This window comes from Coturnix japonica, chromosome 6 (assembly GCF_054131305.1).
Source record: "Coturnix japonica strain WE chromosome 6, WE-NBRP24, whole genome shotgun sequence".
Classification (NCBI taxonomy): Eukaryota; Metazoa; Chordata; class Aves; order Galliformes; family Phasianidae; genus Coturnix; species Coturnix japonica.
In genome coordinates, this window is record NC_140668.1 from 1,299,528 (window position 1) to 1,321,033 (window position 21,506).

General features: G+C 41.6%; 2 protein-coding genes across 2 annotated transcripts in view; one reads left to right on the plus strand and one right to left on the minus strand.

Annotated features, from left to right (window-relative positions):
• Positions 1 to 119: 119 nt before the first annotated feature.
• On the minus strand, positions 120 to 677 carry LOC146760192 (uncharacterized). Its single transcript, XM_085550698.1, has one exon. It carries the CDS (start codon positions 675 to 677, stop codon positions 120 to 122), a length of 558 nt encoding a protein of 185 aa, XP_085406824.1.
• A 7,560-nt stretch (positions 678 to 8,237) lies between these two features.
• The window catches only part of LOC146760193 (uncharacterized), a 66,191-nt gene continuing 52,922 nt past the window's right edge, over positions 8,238 to 21,506 (plus strand). Inside the window, exons 1-13 of the mRNA XM_085551382.1 lie at positions 8,238 to 8,488; positions 9,437 to 9,551; positions 9,805 to 9,978; positions 10,090 to 10,196; positions 10,627 to 10,764; positions 11,509 to 11,657; positions 14,468 to 14,518; positions 16,858 to 16,891; positions 16,972 to 17,041; positions 18,284 to 18,338; positions 18,704 to 18,888; positions 19,667 to 19,814; positions 20,552 to 20,697. Of these exons, the coding sequence (XP_085407508.1) occupies positions 8,286 to 8,488; positions 9,437 to 9,551; positions 9,805 to 9,978; positions 10,090 to 10,196; positions 10,627 to 10,764; positions 11,509 to 11,657; positions 14,468 to 14,518; positions 16,858 to 16,891; positions 16,972 to 17,041; positions 18,284 to 18,338; positions 18,704 to 18,888; positions 19,667 to 19,814; positions 20,552 to 20,697 (1,575 nt within the window). The 5' untranslated portion in view covers positions 8,238 to 8,285. The remainder of the gene's footprint in view (positions 8,489 to 9,436; positions 9,552 to 9,804; positions 9,979 to 10,089; positions 10,197 to 10,626; positions 10,765 to 11,508; positions 11,658 to 14,467; positions 14,519 to 16,857; positions 16,892 to 16,971; positions 17,042 to 18,283; positions 18,339 to 18,703; positions 18,889 to 19,666; positions 19,815 to 20,551; positions 20,698 to 21,506) is intronic.

Genomic DNA, 21,506 nt, shown 5'->3' on the forward strand with positions numbered 1-21,506 from the left:
CTTACTTAGTGGTATTGCTTTGAAACTTGCTGTGTTATAGAATCACAGAATCACAGAATTATCAAGGTTGGAAAAGACCTAGAAGATCATCTAGTCCAACCATTACCAATACTTCCTGGCTAAATCATATTCCTCAGCACCACATCCAAGCGTTTCTTGAACACTCCCATGGTCGGTGACTCCACCACGTCCCTGGGCAGTGCATTCCAATGCCTGACTACTCTTTCCGAAAAGTAATACTTCCTAATGTCCAGCCTGAATCTCCCCTGACGCAGCTTGAAACCATTCCCTCTAGTTCTATCACTGATTACACAAGAGAAGAGGCCAACCCCCAGCTCACTACAACCCCCCTTCAGGAAGTTATAGAGAGCTATAAGGTCTCCCCCGAGCCTCCTCTTCTCCAGGATGAACAATCCCAGCTCCCTCAGCCGCTCCTCATACGGCCTGTGCTCCAGACCCCTCACCAGCTTTGTAGCTCTCCTCTGAACACGTTCCAGGGCCGCAATGTCTTTCTTGCAGTGTGGGGCCCAAAACTGAACACAGTACTCAAGGTGCGGCCGCACCAATGCCGAGTACAGGGGGACAATTACCTCTCTGTTCCTGCTAGTAACACTGTTTTTGATGCAAGCCAGGGTGCCGTTGGCCTTCTTGGCCACCCGGGCACACTGTCGGCTCATGTTCAGCCGAGCATCAATCAGTACCCCCAGGTCCGTTTCCTCAACACAATCCTCTAGCCATTCTGCCCCAAGCCTATAGCGCTGCCCAGGGTTGTTGTGGCCAAAGTGCAGAACTCGGCATTCGGTCTTGTTGAAGCTCATCCTGTTGGCTTTGGCCCAGCTCTATCCAGATCCCTCTGCAGGGCCTCGCTACCCTCAGGCAGATTGACACTCCCTGCCAATTTGGTGTCATTCACGATCTTACTGAGGGTGCACTCAATGCCCTCATCCAAGACATCAATAAAGATGTTGAAGAGGACAGGTCCCAGCACCGACCCCTGGGGAACACCACTCATGACTGGTCTCCAACTGGATTTAACTCCATTTACCACCACTCTCTGGGCCCAGCCCTCCAGCCAGCTCCTTACCCAGCCAAGAGTGTACTCATCCAAGCCACGGGCTGCCAGCTTTTGTAGGAGAACAGCATGGGAGACAGTGTCAAAGGCTTTGCTGAGGTCTAGGTAGACCACATTAACAGCCTTTCCTTCATCTATTAGACGGGTCACAGGATCATAGAAGGAGATCAGATTGGTCAAGCAGGAGCTGCCCGTCACGAACCCATGCTGGCTAGGTTTGATCTCCTGGTCATCCTACACCTGCCTTGTGATCTCCCTCAAGACAATTTGTTCCATTACCTTCCCTGGCACCGAGGTCAGGCTAACAGGCCTGGAGTTCCCCGGATCCTCCTGACAACCTTGCTTGGAAATGGGAGTCACGTTGGCAAGCCTCCAGTCTTCCAGCACCTCACCCGTTAATAGGGAGCACTGAAAGATAACAGAAAGCGGCTCAGTGATCACCTCCGCCAGTTCCTTCAGCACTCTCAGGTGAATCTCATCCGGACCCATGGACTTGTGGCAGTCCAGTTGGAGTAGTAATTCCCTGACCTTCAAGAATCACAGGGGGTTCAGTCTGCTCCCCAGCCGAGACTACCAGGTCAGAGTGTGGGGAGCCCTGGGAAGGACCGAGACGACTTTTAAAGACAGACGTAAAGAAGGCATTCAGAACCTCTGCCTTTTCCTTACCCTCTGTAATCACATTCCCAGCCTCATCCAGTAAAGAATGGAGATTCCCCTTTGTCCTCCTCTTACAGCTGATATACTTGTAAAAGGGTTTCTTGTTTGTTTTTACCCCAGCGGCCAGCTTAGATTCAAACTGGGCTTTTGCCTCTCTGATTTTCCCTCTACACATCTTAACAGCCTCTTTGTATAGAGTTATAGTATATATATAACAAAGAGTTATATATATATAACAAAGAGTTATATGTAACTCTTTGTTATAGATAATATTAGTAATTGTTTGACATAGTGTGCGATTTTCTGTTTTACCAATGCAGTCTCAAGAATTAGAGTTTTAGGCATTAGCTAGGATGTTGTGTGCTTCTTCTATTTTAGTAGTAGATCAGATGTGTATTAAAAAGGATTTGATGTAATCCATGCTAGAATGTACAGGAACAGCTCTTTCAGTGTTTTAGTACTGTTTGGATATGATGTTATTATCCTATTAATTAGCTTTTCTTAATTTGCAAAGACAAAACCTGGATAGGAATCCCAGACAAAGAGATGACCCTGTATCATAGAATCACCTCTCTTACATCCAACTAATTGGGATTTTTGAAATATAACCATGCATCATTTTAGACAAAAGTGCACACTAATAGAACTAAATTTGATAGTTTATTCTGTTTTCCAAGCAGGTGTTCCACTTGGGCTCTATATCATACACTGGCCATGCGGATATGGTGTACAACTGGAAGAAATCCTTCAGACCCTGAATGCAGGAGAGAATCTGTGATGGGTGAGAGAGGAAATGTGCACCTTGAAGCAGGGGACGCCCTGCTGGTACTACCTGTTGCATCCACCACCAACATGGTTTGCTGTTTCTCAAGGGTCAATAAGTAATAATGCCCCTAGTGATACTCTAGTACATTTTTCCTCTAAAATTGGTTCTATTTGACATGCTATTCCATTAAATTGTGCGATCATTAATCAATTATTAGCCCGGATAACTCAGTCAGTAGAGCATGGTTATGAGCATCTTAAAAGCATTTATTGCACAAATTTTAGCGGTCATTAAAAATCAATGTATCAGAGTATATGAAAATTGAAGACTTTTCCAAATCAGTTACAGATTAACACAATGGGACCCTCACGGATTTATTTTCAGGTTGCAGAAACTTAGGTTGCAGTACAAACATATTTGTTCTTTTTAGTGGGTTTAACAGTAATGTTGTTATGTTGTATTTGACTTGTCTCTTTTTTCACTTTTAGAGTATTGTCTATCAAGGCCTTGATTGAGTTATCATAGTTATGTTATTAATATAAGTAGTGTTGTTATTCTATAGGCAGTATCTTGAAATTGTTGTAATACAAGAAGAATTTTATGGAGCAGCAGCCATGGATCAAGATAAGGAGTTCACAGAGCAGCAGCTACGGAGCAGGATAAACAGCATGAGAACTAATTGAACAAATGAACTGAATTGTTTGTGAAATATGGTTAGTCGGTCGGTAAACTGAGCCTTTTCAGCCTAAAAGAAAACGGGGGAAATGCAGAGAGTGTTTTTTACAGCTAGTTAGCTGAGAAGGGTCGTAAACACGGTGCAGTTAATCAAGCAGCCATACTACCTGCAAGGACAGTGAGAACAACAGGATGCCCTGGGATGGTGAGAAACTAGCCATGGTTTTGTGAACTCAGCAAGGGAGTAGCTTTCAGGATGATAACAAGAAGCTGCAAAGATACTTGGGGATGGTATGTAATTGGGAACCAATGATGAGCTCCACTTGTGCAATATGTATGAGCTAATTATCTGTATTATAAATGTACACGCAGCCAAGGAATAAACGAGATTAGCTGATCATATGTCAATGACAGGTGTGGTCGTTTGCTTTTCTCCCGCCGTTCTGCAACAGGTGCTGTTCTTTAGAAAGCTCTGCCTGATTATGCACATCTCTCTGCATAGAGTTGGGCTTCTTTTGACAGAGGGCCCTATTACAATCTTGAAAAAAAACACAGAACATGATAAATGGAAAACTCACGTTGTAAAGCAAGATACCACCAATTTTTAACAAAGCTTGCAGCTGCACTTCCCCACAGAGAGCATGGCAAAGCTTTGATGACAGGGCTTAACAGACTTAGGAAAACTCACTGCAAGAGACTGAATGTGTCTCACTTTGTCCATTCTTCACAGATGCCCTGCCCGCAGCAGGAGCAGAGCAAGAGGAAGACTGAATCTCCCCAGTACTCTGAGGTACTTTCTCTGAAGGATGTGCAGGGACCTCTGTTGGCTTGCTTACTTCTAGGCTTGTCACCTCTGGACCCACTTCCCTCTGCTGCTGCCTCTGCCTTATGCTTCTGAACAATGAGACCTTGAAATACTTAAGCTCTAGGCCAGCTGTTCAAGGTACATAATGCCGCTAGCAGGCCTGGGTGCTTTTCACAAGCTGGAGGGGCAAAGCACTGTGTTAGAAACAGCCTTCTAGTGGATACACAGAAACACTTTGCTCCCCCTGCAAGTTTCTGCACTGAAGCTGACATGAACCTAACAGTGGATGAGCAATGGGTATTTCTGAATTCTCCCCCTCCCTGATTCTAGGAGGAGCCCAAGCTCCTGCCTTCGATGCCCAACTGTGAATTGGCCCTTTTGCTAAGCTTGAGCCACATGAAAGACTGCAGCCATATTGGGGATGTTTAATGTAAACAGGCAGCAAATTACATGACAACACAAGCCATATACTCACATCAAAGCTCTGGACTCTGAGGTTTCTCCATGTCTTTCCTAAGTTTCCACGTAGTTCCCAGAGAGTGGTGCTCAGGTCTTTGCTGTAACAACCCAGAGTGGAGAGCTGATTCCTTCTCTGGGACATTTCTGTAGCTCAGGATGCTTCAGCGTGCACTCAGCTGTGACAGTGACTGGGAAGGAATGGGGCTGCTGCATTCCGTGTCTGCTCCTGTGAGCAGCTTAAGGTAACAGTGGGGGCATGAGCTCAGGTTGCTGTAGCAGACTGAGCATCGTTTCAGCAGGGTAGATTCAGTGATATGAAAGTTGGTTGCCTTGTTTTACTAACCTGTAATTAGGAGGGCTGCCAATCAAGAAGTTGCTTTTTCCATGCTGGGAGAATTGTGTGCATGTTCCTTTCAAAAAGCTATTTTTTGAATTCTAATAGAAGGGAATGCAATGAAGTAACGTGAGTTTTTGAAAGTAGAAGTTGTCAGTTTCCCTCCATAAAGACTGCTCTTTCAGACGTTGTGCTCTTGTGAATGTCCACAGCAAGGCCTGTCTCTCTTTCAGGCTCAAGGCTGGAAGTGACAGACTGGAAACCACAGCTCAGCAACAAAGCAAAATGAATGAAGCCCCTCAGGACAACCTTCAAGCCTTTGCTTCAGTAAGCTAGTTAAAAACCTCTGTGGGTTTTGCAAGCTCCTGAGACTAGTTAAGTAATTCTGTGAGGAAAATGCATGATGACATTTTCCTGGAGGGCCTAGGAGAGCTGAATTCCCAAGCTGTGCTGACCATAGGCTACTCTGAAAATCCTGCCATTCGTTATTTCCCCACGTTTGTGGTTTTGAGACTTGCCACGATGCTATGGCAAACCGTAGTTAACACTAGAGAAGGTTTACACTAACATGCTGGTGTAAGTATTTTCTGGTTTAGATCTGCTTTAGTTGTGGTATCGAAGACCTCAGGCTGCACATTAGACATTCCTCCTGCATTAGAGGTATTTGCCAAGTTTGTAGAACTGCACAGCACTGACTTAAAGTGTCTCACTGTCCTTAACGTGGTTAGAGTTGTTATAAAATAGTATTTTCATCTGAGGCCTATGAGAAGCAAATGATTCTTGGATTTGGTCTGGGGAGGCAGGGAGGTGACTGCAGGCCCTGTGCTGTACTGATACTGGCAAGAGTGGCAGTAAGGTGTGAACTTCAGGAAGAAACACTGCATATACAAAATAACAAAACTTAATTTTTAGTCTTCATTATTAAAGCATGTAAAAAAGAGACCAAAAAAACCACAAAACTAGTGGGATATGTGATCTTGTTTCTGTGAAACAACCACATGAGGCTGCTTTAATGGCAGTGATTGCCATTCTCAGTGAGAACTCCGGGTGTTCATCACAGTTTTGATGAAATTTTACTCTTCCTGTGCTTCAGCCTTGAAAAACAGTCACTCACAAATGTATTTACTGCCAGAAGCGGTGACACAAGTAAGAAGGAGGATATTTCTCTCTGGTAAAATGAGACTTGTAGAGGTCTGGTAGAGAGACATAATCAAACTTTTAGTTGCAACTCCATATATTCTATTTGAAAATCTGCAAGTCATGTATTTCTGTCAACTGAAAATGGAGTCATAAAGAAAGCAAATAAATGATATATTTTTTTTCAATCTTGAAACCTATTCTTAATTTTCATTGTTAAAATGGGAAGCATAGCTGCATCTTTTTCATTTAGGGTAAGCCAAAAGGAATTCTTTCAGCATTATCAATAGAAACTAGCTGTTAATCCAGCTGAGGATTAACAGATCATGTGCATGAGATACAGTGTGAGAGCTTCAGACTGGACCAGGAACAAGCAAAACTGTATCTAAGCATACACATTGGCTGCATAGGGCAGGCAGTGTAACATCAAAAGCACCACCTCAGCTCCAGCTCTCCAACCTAGACAGAGCTGGAGCTGCTATAGTCTCTACCTGCAACTGCCCAGTTCTCTTCAAAGCCCTGGAGCAATGCAGAAACATGCTATCTGCCCAGCCAGATTTCCCAGCTTGTAAACACAACAGCTGCAAATCAGGTGTAGTAAGTCACCTGTGGATACTGATAGGACAAGGGGGAATGGTTTGAAACTAAGGCAGGGGAGGTTTAGGTTAGATATTAGGAGGAAGTTTTTCACACAGAGGTTGGTAACTCACTGAAACAGGTTGCCCAAGGGGGTTGAGGATGCCCCATCCCTGGAGACATTCAAGGCCAGGCTGGATGTGGCTATATCCAGGGGGGTTGAAACTAGATGGTCATTGTGGGCCTTTTCAATCCAGGCCATTCCATTCTATGATTAAAAGATTCTATGACCAGACAACATGCAGCACACTGTGATCAGTCCAACAAGCCTTTACTGCCATTGTTACTCTTCAATAAGCAAAATACACACAGTGATTTAATAGGGGAAAAATAAAGACTGCGAAAGGAGACCTTTTAGACTGCCATTTTGTACCTCAGAGCTGCGAGGATTGTGAGCTAAATTATCCAGCCGTATTGTTATGTCAAAGGAAAGGTGAGTCTTTAGCAGACTAACCCAAATGCCAATGCTTACGCAACACTTAAGCCACACTTAAGCCCTTACTTGAAAATCTTACTGTGTGTTATGGTTTTGCAATTTGGTTGGTGTTGGTATTCCACATCAGAACACCATGCTTCATAATGGGAGTAAAGGGGACAAGTTTTTTTTTGTGAACTGCCTTAATGAGCATGTGGGGAGGGGCACCGGAAGGGAAGTGAGGAAGGGGACGGGTTGCTGGACCGGCTCCCTGCGAGGAGACAACGTGGTCAGACCTTCCTGCCTTCCACAGCTCCATCGGTGAGATTTGGGACTTGGTATTCTCTTTGTTGAAACTCTCTTGTTGTTGTTTAGTGTTATTAGGTTATTAAACTGCCATTCGTTCTCAGATCACCTTTTTCCTCCCTTATTTTTTGTTAGACCTAATCGCAATCTCCCTTCCCTTCCCCTCTTCTGAAACGCACGTGGCCGGGCCGGACCGCGCCGCACTCTGCCGTACCCTGCCGCTAGAGAAAAGGGGGGGAGGGGGCTTTTGTTCCTGCTGCCCCGGGTTTTGTGCCCCTGTCCCGGAGTGAGCTCTAGAGAGAACTCCGTGACACTGTGCTACGTGGATCTTGTACTGGGTAACAGAACAGGAATCACCTCACGCAGACAGCAATAGGAATAGCAATTACTCGATGGTTCTTAGAGAAAGCTCCAGATTACCAAAGAGAACACACTGAGAGTATGAGGAACCGTGACAGGAAATACCAATTTCTGAAGAAAAAAAAAAAAAAATGGAACTATTTGTTTTTAACAGGAATGAATTAAAAATATTATTCAAAATCACCCATATTAAAGATTTAATAAACAGTATGAACAAAGGTGGAGGGGAGGAGGGGGGGGAAGATGGGAAAACTGAAGACAGAAAGCTGACAACTAGTTTAGTAACAGGTTAAAAACGCGTGCTTTGAGATCCCTATTAAATAATACCCACAAGTAGGGCAAGAAATAACCCTGCAGACGGTTATCCCCGTGACTATTCCAAAGGCAACGGCCCCAGGACACACCGTTGCCAACCGCTTTCTGAGGCAGCCGAGCCTACAGACGCGCACACTCCTGCTCTCCGCGGGTGTGTATCCTCTTTATATCGCTTACTATCGCTTACTGTCGCTTACTATCGCACGTATAACGCATACGTGGGGCTCCCGGCTCCGGCTGGGAGCCTGAGGCTGCCCTGCAGCCTGTGGGTTGGGCTGCGGCTTCCTGAGCGTGCGCCCTGTTTCCGCGTCCTGCTCGGGGCTCGGCCCGGCAGAGTTTTGGGACGACATGAAGAAGATACTCAGGTTCGTAAAGAAGAAGAAACGGGATCCGCCGCCCGGCAGCGCCGCCTCGGCGTGCTCCGCCGGTGCGTACGAGATCCGCCCGAAGGAGCTGACCAAGCTGCACCGAGGGGCCGCTGCGGGAGACCTGGCCCTGGTGCAGCAAGGACTGAAGAAGCACGACATCGACGAGCGCGACAAAGCGCAGCGGTAAGGGCCGCGGGCCGGGCCGGGATCCCCGCTGCATGACCTGGGCACAGAGGGCTGCTGTTAACGGGGGCCGCGCATGGCTGGGACGGCCGGTAGAGGCCGCTCCGATGTGCCCTCCTGGCCTGGCTCCCTCGTAGGGCTGCTCGGCATTCCTCCGAGCTGAGAGCTCTGTTGGGGGCTGGTGAGAAAGGGCAGCGATAAGGCTGCTGGCTTCATGAAGGCTTTCTTGCTTGCGAAGCTGATGGTGGTTCCTTTAGGTTGTCATATTCCCCAGTGCTTGGTAACGGCTGCTTTTGGGTGACGAGGGGCTCCTGCACAAAGTTGTGTTTGTTACAGTTCCGTTACTCATTCGAGCTCTTTGCGGTACACTGTGCTAAATAAATAATAAATACAGTGCTCAGATCAATATTGTCAGGCTTCTATTCAGAGGTGAAGGATCTTGCATACTTATTTGGGAATTTCTCAGTGGGGACAGTCACCCTCGAGTTGTTCCATGTCTGTGACAAGGCATGATGAGTTATTTGACGTTCTGCTTGTTATTTCGTCCTCATCTTCTCTGCCTTGGAGGAAGCTGGTCTTATGGAGGGTACTCATCAGCCTGCCTGTGATGGGAGCTGTTAGGACAAGAGGGAACAGCCTCAGCTTGCACCAGGGGAGGTTCACGTTGGATGCTAGGATAAGCCTCTCCAGAGAGTGGTTGTGCACTGGAATGGGCTGCCCAGGTTGGTGGTAAAGTCACCATCCCTGGAGGTGTTCAAGAAACATGTAGATGTTGTACTAAGGGACATGGTTTGGTGCACGCTGGTAATGGAATAAGCTTGTTTTTATTTTATTTTGTTTATTTTGGGAGGTAATTGGGATAAAGAAATGCAATTTGCCCCGTTCATGTACCACAGAGTGAAAATATTTATTTAGCTGTCTGTTTCAATTTACACGTTTCACTTTTAGGACACCACTGCATCTTGCTTGTGCAAATGGACGTGAGGATGTCGTTACGTTTCTAGTAGAAAACAAGTGTAAGCTAAATCTTTTGGACGGTGATAACAGATCTCCACTGATGAAGGTAAGTAGAACATACTATGTTGCTGCAAGTAGGAATTATTGATTATGTATTAAATGATGTCTTTCCAGATTCTTTAAGTAAGTCTGTGTAGAAACATGCATGCAGTAATCAGTGTGGGTTTGGCATGTGCTAGCTAATCTTGACAGATGCTTTTATAATCCAGGAATGGGAAGTTGTAGTAGTAGTGACACAGTGAAATATGACTGCTGGAAATTTTACCTTTTTTTTTTTTGTGTGTGTGTGTTGTTTCCAGGCAGTACAATGCCAGAAAGAAAGATGTGCAGTGATCCTGCTAGAGCACGGTGCTGATCCGAACCTGGCAGATGCTGGTGGCAACACTGCCCTTCACTTGGCTGCTGTAGCTCCTAACAGATTTCTAGCAGGGATGTTAATTGAGCACAGTGCCCGTATTAATGCTCAGAATAAGGTACATTTCGAGATTCAATAGAGAAGTTCAAAAAGTTGCATTGATATTTTTATTGTAGATTTTTTGTTTGTTTCTTTTGATTTTTAACTTGAATTATTTCTGTTCTTTCAGGACGGATGTACTCCTCTTACTCTTGCAATCTCTGAAAATCAGAAAGAAATGGTAGAGCTCCTTCTTAAAAAAGGAGCTGATGTCCACACTCGAGATCCGTGTGAAAGGTGAGGAGATGGTCTAAACTCTGCAGGTCACCTTAGTTGTCTTCAGGTTGGACTGATGGGAGGGATGGGAATGAGCATTGAAGTAGAAAGACACAGAGAAAGAGCTCGTTGAGTGACTGGCGAAAGCAGGTCTCAGCTTGGCAGGTGACATGCATTATTGCATGTTTTCTGCATTGAGAACTGCAAGAAAACATTGTTTATGGTAGCCGCTGTGGCAGGAAAATTGCCATTGTGCCAGCAACATTGCTGTTATGCCAGAGAGAGTTTTTCAAATTGATGCCAAGTTTGTATGCAAGTGTTGTTAATATAGAAGCTTTTTTTCTGTTCATAAAGTGATTTTATTTTTCTTTGACATTGAGCAAATGGGAATTAAAATAATTACAATGTCTGACTAAATTGTATGGTTTGTCTTGTATTTTGGATGCTGTAGAACCCCACTTATGACTGCAGCGGCCGGTGGGGAGCTTAAGTTGGTAAAAATGCTTCTTCGCTATGGGGCTGAAATTTTCCATAAAGACGTTAATGGATGGACAGCTGAGGACTATGCTATTATTCATGGAAATGCTAGGTAAACTTTTAAATTTATTGCTAGGTTTTTAGTTATCAGTGTTGAGTTTGAACCTTTTTGGTAACAGCACCAAGTTTAACGGTGCTATTTTGAAGATGTGTTCGTTGACATCTTCTCACGTATACTGTTCATGTGTCTGGTGTTAATTTGAAAGTTGAGAAAAGGGCTTCTGCTCAAAATTCTCTGTAAGATTTCAAGTGTTTGTTTCTAAGCTGATGTCTGCCTGCTATACACTATTAAAATGTGTCTGTAGCCCACAGACGCAGAAGTTCAACTTGAAAAACTGAAATGTTTGTAAATTCTTCTCAAAACAGAACCCTTGTTATTACTGTCTTCAGTTCCACTGACCAGGAACCACCTGTTTTGTTTCAGAGGAGATCTAGCTGTTATTTCTTTTGTTAAATTACTAAGCAGTTTAACTCCTCCGACACATAAGCATTTTACCCGTGGTTGTTCATTCATAAGAGTGGTTGTATTTGTAAAAACTGGACTGCAAAGGGTACTGAGCAGAAGTAAATAACTTCATAGATCTGGATGTGCATCTATAAAATAGATGTGTCCAGAATATTTGAGTATGTTACAGTTTGCAAAAAGTAAAGTATGTTACACTTACTGAATATGAAAATTGTTCTGGCTATGGTTATGTTTAGGATGGATAGTATAAGGCTCTTATTATCCCATTAAGTGTTTATGTAGCTATGGGATTATTTTTCCCAAATGCATTTCCTTTTTTGCTCTCCATAGTCTTAGTAAAAAACTGGCAGAATATGCAGACCATGAGAACGCAGGGGAAGCTTCTGCAGGTGCTGAAGGGGGCATCCCAGTGCCGGTGACTCCTCACCAGGCAAGAGCTGCTGGCTTTACGTTGGGTGCAGCTGCTTCGAGCAGAGGAGGTAGGATACTTAAACGTGGTAGAGCTAATGGGCAGAATCGTGCTGGCCCCTTCCTTAGGTTGGTTTGCATCTTTTAAATTCACCGTGCTCAGTGTGGACTTCAGTGGAAGCATCAGGTGGACTGTAATAAGAAGTGTTATGAATGTGTTTGCTTGCTGCTAGTTTACACTGCATCTCCACAGGCTGTGGGGACAGTTGTGGTTTGTGTGCACTACATCCATCTGCTCATACAGTTGTCACTTTCAGCACATCAGGTTGCCCATTTATTTAAATTGTCCCTTTAGCAAGGGGGAGGAGGGAAGAGAAAAAACAAAATAGGTTAAAGTGGCCTTGTTTTATGGGTGTGCAGTTTTACTTACGAGATGCTCATTTAGATTGTTATTCAGAAAATCCAATTGCAAAAGCTGTAGTTTCATCCCAAATAGTAGTTTTATCTTCTGTAGCGGCGAAGCAGCAGATGAATTGCAAGAAGATGCATCTTTTGTTGATTACCACTGGATTTCTGTCACTCTGTTTTAATTTTAATAGTTTCACCTGCATAAAGCTCCTTTTTTGGGAGACATAATTTCTCACCTTCAATTACAATTGCTTTTGTTTGTGTTGTGGAGACATAACAAAAATTGTCTTGGAAAAATAACTTCATAAGCAACAAGAGTACATTGTTTGTATATACCGTATCTTTTTGGACATGGTTTGATTTATAATCAAAGTAATGTTTTTTTCAATTACTTTTATTTAAAAAAGAAAAAAAAAACAACAAGAAAGACTTTGTGATCCAGAAAAACTGTTATATTTTCTCATTGCCTTGTAAATAAAAGAAATACATTCCTTCAATGAATTTGTAAAATCCAGGCAGCGTTTATAAGCTCAAATTGCCCTAAATGAATCTTAGGAAGTTGCTATTTTAGTATGAATGAGATTGCCTTGCAGTTTACGTTTCAAGCCCCAATGTACGAGGTTTTATTTGTTCCTTATTTTTAAGGGTTTTGTGAGAATCATGTGTCAGATGGGCAGCAGAGTGTTCAAACACAATTCATTACTTTTTTATTATAAAGACTGAGAAATATGAACAAAGAATACATGGCATATTTTTTCTTCCTGGACTTATCCCAGATGGAAGAATAGATTTTAGACCCAAGTGATGTTGCCTTTGACTTAGGAGCAGTTACTTTGAACTAGAGAGTGGTTGAAAAAGTTTCTTCGTAGCTTGGTTTTGAAGTTTTGTTTGCTTGTTTTTCAGTGGGGCTCGATACAGTTGGTTTAATCATTGAAATACTTTTTTTTTATCCAAATCCACTCAGTTGCTACCTTCCATGCACGTAGATAGTTGCTATGGTACCCCATTGTAAGAACTAACAGGCCTGGGTTAATTTAAAATATGTGATTTGAGGGTTTCTTCTTCCAAGTAGAGGGTACATTTAGACTAGATATCAGGAAGAAATTCTTTACTGTGAAGGGGATGAGACACTGGAACAGGTTGCCCAGAGAGGTTGTAAATGCTCCCTCCCTGCAAGCATTCAAAGCCAAAGGTGGATGGGGCTTTGAGCAACCTGGTCTAGAGGGAGGTGTCCCTGCCTATAGCAGGGAGTTGGATTTAGATGATATTAAAGGTCTGTTCCAACTCAAACCATTCTGTGATTCTCCCTGTGCTCAGTCTCTTAAAGATGACCCCAGCAGAGGAGTAGGAGGGAGCAGAGAGAAAGTTCAGTAGCGTAGTAGAAACAATATTGGAATTAATTCTGCAGTCTCTGATTGCATCTACACCCTGAATCATGAGAGTCCTTTTAATATGCCACAGTAACAGTCTTAAAAGTGTCCTTTAGAGGAGAAGCCGGGATGTTGAGAGAGAGACCAGAGAAATACCCACTTTGGAATTCTTTTATTGTCTTTTGCTCTTCTGTTTTATTTTTCTGCTATCTAAAATTTTGACCTTATCCTTTCTGCTACTTTTGTACTTTCTAATTAGAAGAGGAGATTCTGAAGAATGTTGAACAGGTCAGCATTTTTCAACAAGTTTGCTCATGATTATTTGGGTGTCAGAACATGAACCCTTTTATTAATCACGTACAGATTGGCTTCCAGAACATATTGAATGACCGATCTCTTAGATTTTAAGTAACAATTTATTTTTGAGGAAAACAGTAGTTGTGCTATTTCTGTTTCTAGTATGTTCGCAGTGACAGTATGTTTGGCCACTGCAGCACATACTAGTGTATTGTTCAGTGCTTCCCTGAGTCATTTGCAATTGGACTTGATAATCTTTTCCAACCTTAGTGTTTCTATGATTAGAGGAATTGTCTCAGCATTGTAAAACTCTTTACAAAAGTAAATTATCACTTCTGTGTGATTTTTATCTCCTGAGGTCAGATAAAACTTTTCCTGTATTCCCTCTTAAGGAAACAGAGAAAAGCCAGAAGGGATGAGAAATCATCTTGAGGTTCTTTTCAACCCAAGCCATCCTGTGATTCTTTTAAACTTTCTCTTAAGTGTATGTTTCTGATAGTAGCTGTTTTTCCACAGCACTGCATGTGTATGTGATAAAATCCATGTAAGTAGGACAACCTTCTGCTCCAGAGAAAAGTAACAGATTTATTGTGAAAGAATTTGATGTCAAGGTAGTGTTCCACAGTTTCTCTTTTGACACACAGATGTACACGTGCACGCAAATGCACGTCATAGTCACAGCGCATTCTCCCAGTGCTGTAGCTTTGTGTGTGTGCTTTTTGTGTTTTCCAAACTTGTGAGATTCCGCATTTATTCTGATGTCATTGTTGTCTGTCCTTTCCATGCCTTTCCCTTAATGGATATAGAAATGCAACAGTCCCCTGAGCAGACTCCGAGAACAGGAGAATCGAGTGAAGGTATTCATTCTGCACAGCAGTATTTTAAATACCACACATGTCTTGTGATAGACAAATACTTATTCATCATAGGTGCTTATTATCTTGCAGATCTGTATCTTGATGATTTAAGATCTATGAGTTAGAGTGGATTTGGGGCAGCTTTTGTTTCTTTGCATGTTTTGCATGAGTCCCTTATTACTGAATTCAGCATTTGCTTTTATCACTTGTGATAGTGTTTGTTTTGGGGTTGTTTGTTTTGTAATCTGTTCTCCTCTTGCTCAGAAATGGTGATATAGGCTTCAGTTAAAGTGGTCCCTGGAGACTAGATCTCATTTCTGTGTCAGTGCATCATGGCTGTGGTTTTGGTCTAGCTGAAAGCTATCTCATCAAATTCCTGTCTCGCCTTCTAAAGGATAGCAGGATCATTGGCAGTATTTATATGTTGAAAGCAAAAGTGTAGATAATTTAATGAGCTGTTTTCCTTACTTCTAGTGGTACTCATTGAAGATGTAACTGAAGTCGTTCGTCCAGAGTTTAATTGTTCCACACAGCAGCAATTTTCTCTTCTGCATGGAAAGTTAGCAGATAGAGTCATAGTACTGAGTTAGTTACTTAGCTTTACATACAGCAGGATTCCATTAGCATTTAAGAATATTCTGTGTTTTCTGTAGTGGAATTGTTAGCATTTGAACCATTTAAGATGCCCTCAGATGGGAAGTTTCAGCCTCTAGCTTTTTTCTACATGAGATTTCTTTGAACATTTATACTGTACTGCATCATCAGAAAGCTGTGTTCAGATCAGGGAATGTTCTCGCATACTGTGTTTAGGAAAGGCAAAATTTGTACACTTATTTGTAGGCTGTTAGTAGTAACCCTTCTTTTTGTTATAATATTTAACAGTTCAGAAACTTCAGGAATTATGGTTTCTATGTGGAGATCAGATATGTCTGTTTTCCGTTCTGTGCTGGGAATCAGAAAGGCCTTCTATTATGTTTTAGTTGTTAAGAGGTGTTAGCGCTTCAAAAATTGTGTTCCTAGACTGCAGTTTTCATTAGAATGGTGACCTGAAGGATTTACTGCAGGGCGCTCTCATCAGGGTTGCTAATGATCTGAAGTAAGAGCGATTGTTGGATATGCTTCAGCACAGAGCTGGCATTCAGAGGGACTTCAATGGGCAATAGACTGGCAGGCATCTTAAGAAATCCATCGGGGGCAAATACCAAGACCCATTTGGGGTGGAAAAGCCCCTTCCTACAAAACATGATGGGACTGCATGGCAGGGGAGCAGCTCTGCTGAGAAAGGACACAGACCTGTCAGAAGGCAAGCTGAGCATGAGGCAGCAGGGTGCTCTGGCAGCTAAGGGCTGCAGCTTGCACTGTGCTAAGAGTAGCAAAGCCAGGAGACTGAGAGAAGCGATTGTCAGCCCCTGTTTAGCACTCACTTGACTGTGCCTTGGCTGTAATTTTGAGTTCCTTCTACGTGAGAGGTCGATCGATCAATAGCAAGCTAATTCTCTAGGGAGCCATCATATTTGTGAAGGAGTATTTGCCCTGTGAGAGAGGGCTGAGAAAGTGGACTTACTCAGCCTGAAGAAGAGGCAGCTTTGAAGGGCCCTAACTGCAGCGTCCAATGCAGATGAGAAGACAAAGCCAGATGCTTCCCTGTGATACTTGACAGGAAGCGAAGATGGCAAGAGGTATAAATGAAAGCAAGATGGTTTCTAGCTGGAGATGAAAAGTGTTGCCATGATAAGGATGGCAAAATAGAGAAGTTGTGAACCTTCTCTTGGAGGTGTTCAAGACTAGACTGAATAAAACCCTGACCGACTTTTCCTGATCTCAAAGCTGAGCTGGCTTTAAGTAGTTGGCTGAGAGACTTCCAGAGATCCCTTTTGACCTGACCTTTCCTATAGTCTTAGGTGTGAGTTACTACCTTCACTGAACTGATAAAAACTTGGGGGTGTAGTATAGCATGCCCTGCTAAGCTCCTTTTGTCTCAAGTATATCATTTTTTGATTCACTGTAGAGAAATGCTGGTGATTCTTCTAGCTAGGGATAACCTATAGCTCCTGAGTATGCTTTTTGATTTTCTTTGTATTTATAAATATACTTTATTTATAATCCATAGCAAGGTACGGCAGCAAAAAAATGGTAGATATTGTAGATATGTCTGATTTGTTTTTCAGTATAATTTGAAAAAGCATTTGTTTTGTAAATACTTTCCTTCATGCTGTTCTTATTGAATTGACCACTTCAGCTTCTGTACTCTTATGAGCTGTTTTCATGTTAAATGTCTGTATTGGTTAATTTTTAGTATGCAAAATCTAATCTCAACATGTCGATTTATATTTGAACAGCAATGGATGACTTTTTCAAAGGAGACTCAAAAAGGTTAGTCTTAAAAAAAAACCAAATGCTTATTTGAGGAATTATTTGAGAGGACCAGTACTTACTTTTCTTTGTTCTTGAAGTTCTGAAAAAGAGGGCAGTAATGGCACCAGGAATACTTCTGAGGAAGAAGAACTGGATTTTACAGCCAAGGTATGGTGCCTTTATGGGAAAATAGTTGTGTAAAATAAGTGATTTGAAGGCAGTTTCCTCTGAGATAGAAGGAAACTCTTTTTCCAGCCAATTCTTTTGTTTGTTTTTTTTTTTTTCCTCCTTAAGAAGAGTCTCTCATCTGCCAACCTTTCTTGTGCTGTAAGTTTTTCCTAAGAACTTGTTACTTTGGCAGAACATGCAGTAGATTTGTGGTTTGAGGCAAAAGAGTAGATATTAAGATAAACTACCACATTGTATTAGTTGTTCATTGAGTGAGATTTGCCAACCCTAGGAGTTGATAAGTTAATAAATAACCTGTTCTGTTCTCTTTCAAACTTCACAATTGTTTCCCCTAATTTACATGATAGGATGAATAATGAAAAAGAACACGATAATGAAAAAGAACATTTATTTATCAAAATCTAGTGAAATTGTTCATCACCTGGTTCTCTCCTTCCTCACTAGGTTCCTCGAGTGTTTGATACTTGAGTTGCTCAAATAATTATTCTTTCTTTCTTTTTTCCTTCTGTGGGATGACATTCCGTGCTTGTATATAATCTCACACTGCATGACTATCTTCATTTTTTGAATATTTGGATTTTTCTCTTTATAAGCTCCATGAGCTTATCCTGCTGTTTTTATGAACGTTTTTTCAGTTTTTCATGTTACCAGTTTTTTCAATGGCATCTGGAGTATTTAGTCTGTTGCACTGGGATTCTGCAGTGATTAGGAACTGTAGTTTGTTAGTTCAGCACACTCTGTAATGCTGGAGATGTAAGCATGTGTACTTTAAAAATTTTTCTATTTTCTTACATTGATTTTAGGGGAAGTGATTCAAATTTTTAGCATTATTTTGAAATTTACAGATATTTCACTAAGAGGAGTTATATTAACTAATTTATTCTTCAAGCTTCAGGAACTTTAATTGATACTTGAGTTGTGCATACTTACAAGTAAGTAATCGCGAGTGTAGTTGTATTTTACCAATGGATTAAAATACCTTTTTAGAATTGTTACGCATTTACAGATAGTTTTGAATAGTCACTGACTTGTACACAAGAGGAGAGGAATGTTTGTGTAATTAAAGTTGAAGGATCTAGCAAGTATCTGAGTCCTTTCAAAAGGGGACAGCCTGGTTGTATTTACTGTTCAAGATTTGATGTAAGTAAAGGATTTGGTTTAAAACAAAAAGCAAACAAAAACAGATCAAATAATTCTTTTAAAATGTATTTTTATTTGCAGAAGCCACAGAAGCCAAACTTGATAATGAATGTTCCCCAAAAGTTCAGGAATATTGGTAAGTTATTTGGAAAGTACTTCATAATACAATGACATACAAATGTAAACTTACTAAATAATTTCATTTCGTTTTTTGTTGTTGTTGTTTTCACTTGGCTGTAGTAATTGAGGAAAGTAGTGTTATAAGAACAGAACAGATGGTCATGTCAGAATAAAATAAGTAAGATAATGGAAATGACCATACTGAGTCCCCTCCTAAGCCTTTGTGTCTGATGTGTCCTTCTCCCATCCTGCCCTTACCTGGCTTCTTTTCCACACAGTCCCAGATGACTACTTTCCTGTGTTTTTAATGGGTAAAATGCCTGCTGCTATTTATATAACCCATTTGATTCATATTCCTCTTTCCCTTTCTCATGCTTTAAGGTGGTGGTGATAGTTCTAGAATTGAAATTCCTAAGTCACAGAAGAAAAGCCTCAAACAAAAAAAACCAACAGGTGCAAATCTGAGCAGAGGAGAATGTGGAGAGTTGTTGAAACAAGATGTCTCAGATTCAAGCAACCTTGAGGAATATGAATTGGTGGAAGAGGAAGAAGGGCAGTGCAAAGAGGTACATAATAAATTCCATGAAACACTAAAACAAGAAAGTGAAAACCTGGGCCTAAATAGATGTGAGGAAAATCTATGGGCAGCATTTCCCTCAAGCACAAAAGTAAGTGTACAGGGATGATTCAATTGGAAGAGTTTGTTAAGGGTAATACAGGTAAGTGACAGTAAACTATTTTCCTGTTAATACTCAATCACGTATCTGTATTCAATCATTGTATTTTGATACTGAAAACATCTTGTTCATAGCCAAACTCAGACATTATTTTCAATATTTTTATTATGAGATTGGAGAGTTTTGGAAGGAGAAAGACAGGAAACTTCATTCTTTCTGGAATCTGTGCACTTTCTGTTATGTAAAACGGAGGGAATGGATAATATCCATTAGAAGTTGTAGCCATTTAGTAGAATTCATGAAGTAATGACTGGAAATGAAGAAACAAAAGGAAGTTTTGAATGAAATGGAGGGCAGGAAACTAGTGAAATTGTGAGATATGTAGGCAGAAAGAAGACTTTCTGAATAATAACAATGAAACTGCATTTAGATTGACACAAGGAAGTGCTTCTCAGAGGTTTTGCATAGCCAGAGATGAAGTTTACAACATGAGGCACTGCAGTTTAATTGTGCAGATTCCCACTAAAAATTGTAGGCCTTTAGAAACCATGTTGCACTTTGCTTCATTTAAGTCTTACCCAAGAAAACCGTTTTCCAAGTTGTTAATGGGTGGTGAAGTAGATATTGATTTCTGTGCTTTTCAGCTGTTTTGGTCAATCTGTTTTAGAAGGAGTCACCTAAATGGAAAGAAGAACAGGAGAAGGAAGATACTAGAAGGAAGTTGCAAACGACAGTTTTGGGGGATGTGAAACATTCTGTTTCTAGTAATAAACATCAAGTCCATAAAGTTTCAGAAGACACAGCTTATGCGAGAAGTGAGTTTAAATATGATCCTGATTGCTCCTCTATAAGTATTAATGTTCAGTAAATAAAGTAAAATGATGATTATCCTCAAAGATGATAAACTTTCCTGTTACCTGTGAACCCTAGCCTGCTGTGGTAGAGAAGGTCTGCAGCTTTTGGTTTTTTTGTTCTTACCTAACGGTCACAAATGGTGGTGCTGGATTCCTAATGATTACGTATGATGCAAGTTTCTTTATTAATTTTGTTTCTGTGTTCTCCTTGATGCGGTCTGAACAAAACAAGAAGCTAGTCTAATCTATCTTGTGTGTGACAATATTGTTTCCCTTTCCGATGCTACTATCAGATTGAAAAGCTGTGGTTAGGTAATTTGGCATAGACCCCAGGGTGTGAAAGCAGAAGATACTATTTCCATTGTCTGACTCCAGAGCACTGCTTGTTGCAGTAGACTTCTTCAGAGCATGTGTAGCTATTGGTAAGATGCTGCACAGAACATTGTCCAAACTTGATGGACATAGCCATGTCAGCTGTCCTACTTGGGCATCTTCTGCTGGAAAAGAAATGAAGAGGAGTGAAGAGAATACTGTGATGTGACTGGGTGTAAAGTTACCCTTGAGTGGGACTCACTGTTTGGTTTGTTCTTTGCTGTAGAATTACTGCTCGTCTTTCAGATCCTTTATTTGACTGATGGGGTATAAAAGTGCAGTGCAGTATATTTCTCAGTGTCTCTATTTCTCCTTTTTTTTTGTAGAAGCCCAACCCACAGTAGGAGCAGAGAAAAAGGAAGAGTCTGATTCTCCCTGGGATTCTGAGGTACTTTCTGTGAAATGTGCATCTCCCCAGTCTGTGGGAGAGCCAGATGAGAACTACATGAGAGCTTGCCTTTGCGTTGAACCCTGCCCCTGGTGAGGCTTATTTACCCCATGTTGCTGCTGCTCGATGTCCTGTATCTGAGGGTCAACGAAATACTTGTAGTGTAGGTTCTGTGTGGAGATAGTACTGGGACAAAGTTATGTCAAACTACTTACGTTGGCCTCCTGGCTGCAGGCTTTGGAGTTGATTTTCTAGCACAGTTTTAATACAGCAGTTTATTGCTGCTTTTAAACTTATGAACTTCTCAGGCATATTTTTGTGAGGATTTTTTTTTTTCCTACTATTCAGATCTATTCTGCTGATCCAGTCAGAGTTTAATGGATGCCAATACATTGAGCAACCCAGACATTTAGATTTTTCTGTATAGAACCTCTGTCTTCTCTAGATAGACTTAATCCGATTTTGAAAATCATGTTCAGCAGACACCAAGTGTGCTGGCTGTGCTTATCCTTTCTGTCTGATAATTCTCAAGATGAGAGTGAGCAGGGTCTGTAGCTACTTCCCCTCTAGCCTTTGTTGTTGGGAAAAAAACTAATTCCCCACTCCTTTCTTAAAAATACAAGACTTTCTAGATAGCTTTAATCGCTATCAGCTTTGCCTTTTTGGCCTTTAAGCAAATCAAATCTTGCTTTTGCAACATAGTGATGCACTCACTCAACATTGTGGGACATGTGCCCCAGCAATGTAGGCTCATATTTGAATGCCAGGCGCAAATTTGATGCAAATGTTCAATCAACACAGAGCTGCAGCTTCTTGTTCACAATCGACATCTTGATTTCCTGTGTTAATTTCTTGTGTGCCTCTCTGATTTGCCAGCCTTAATCAGCATTATG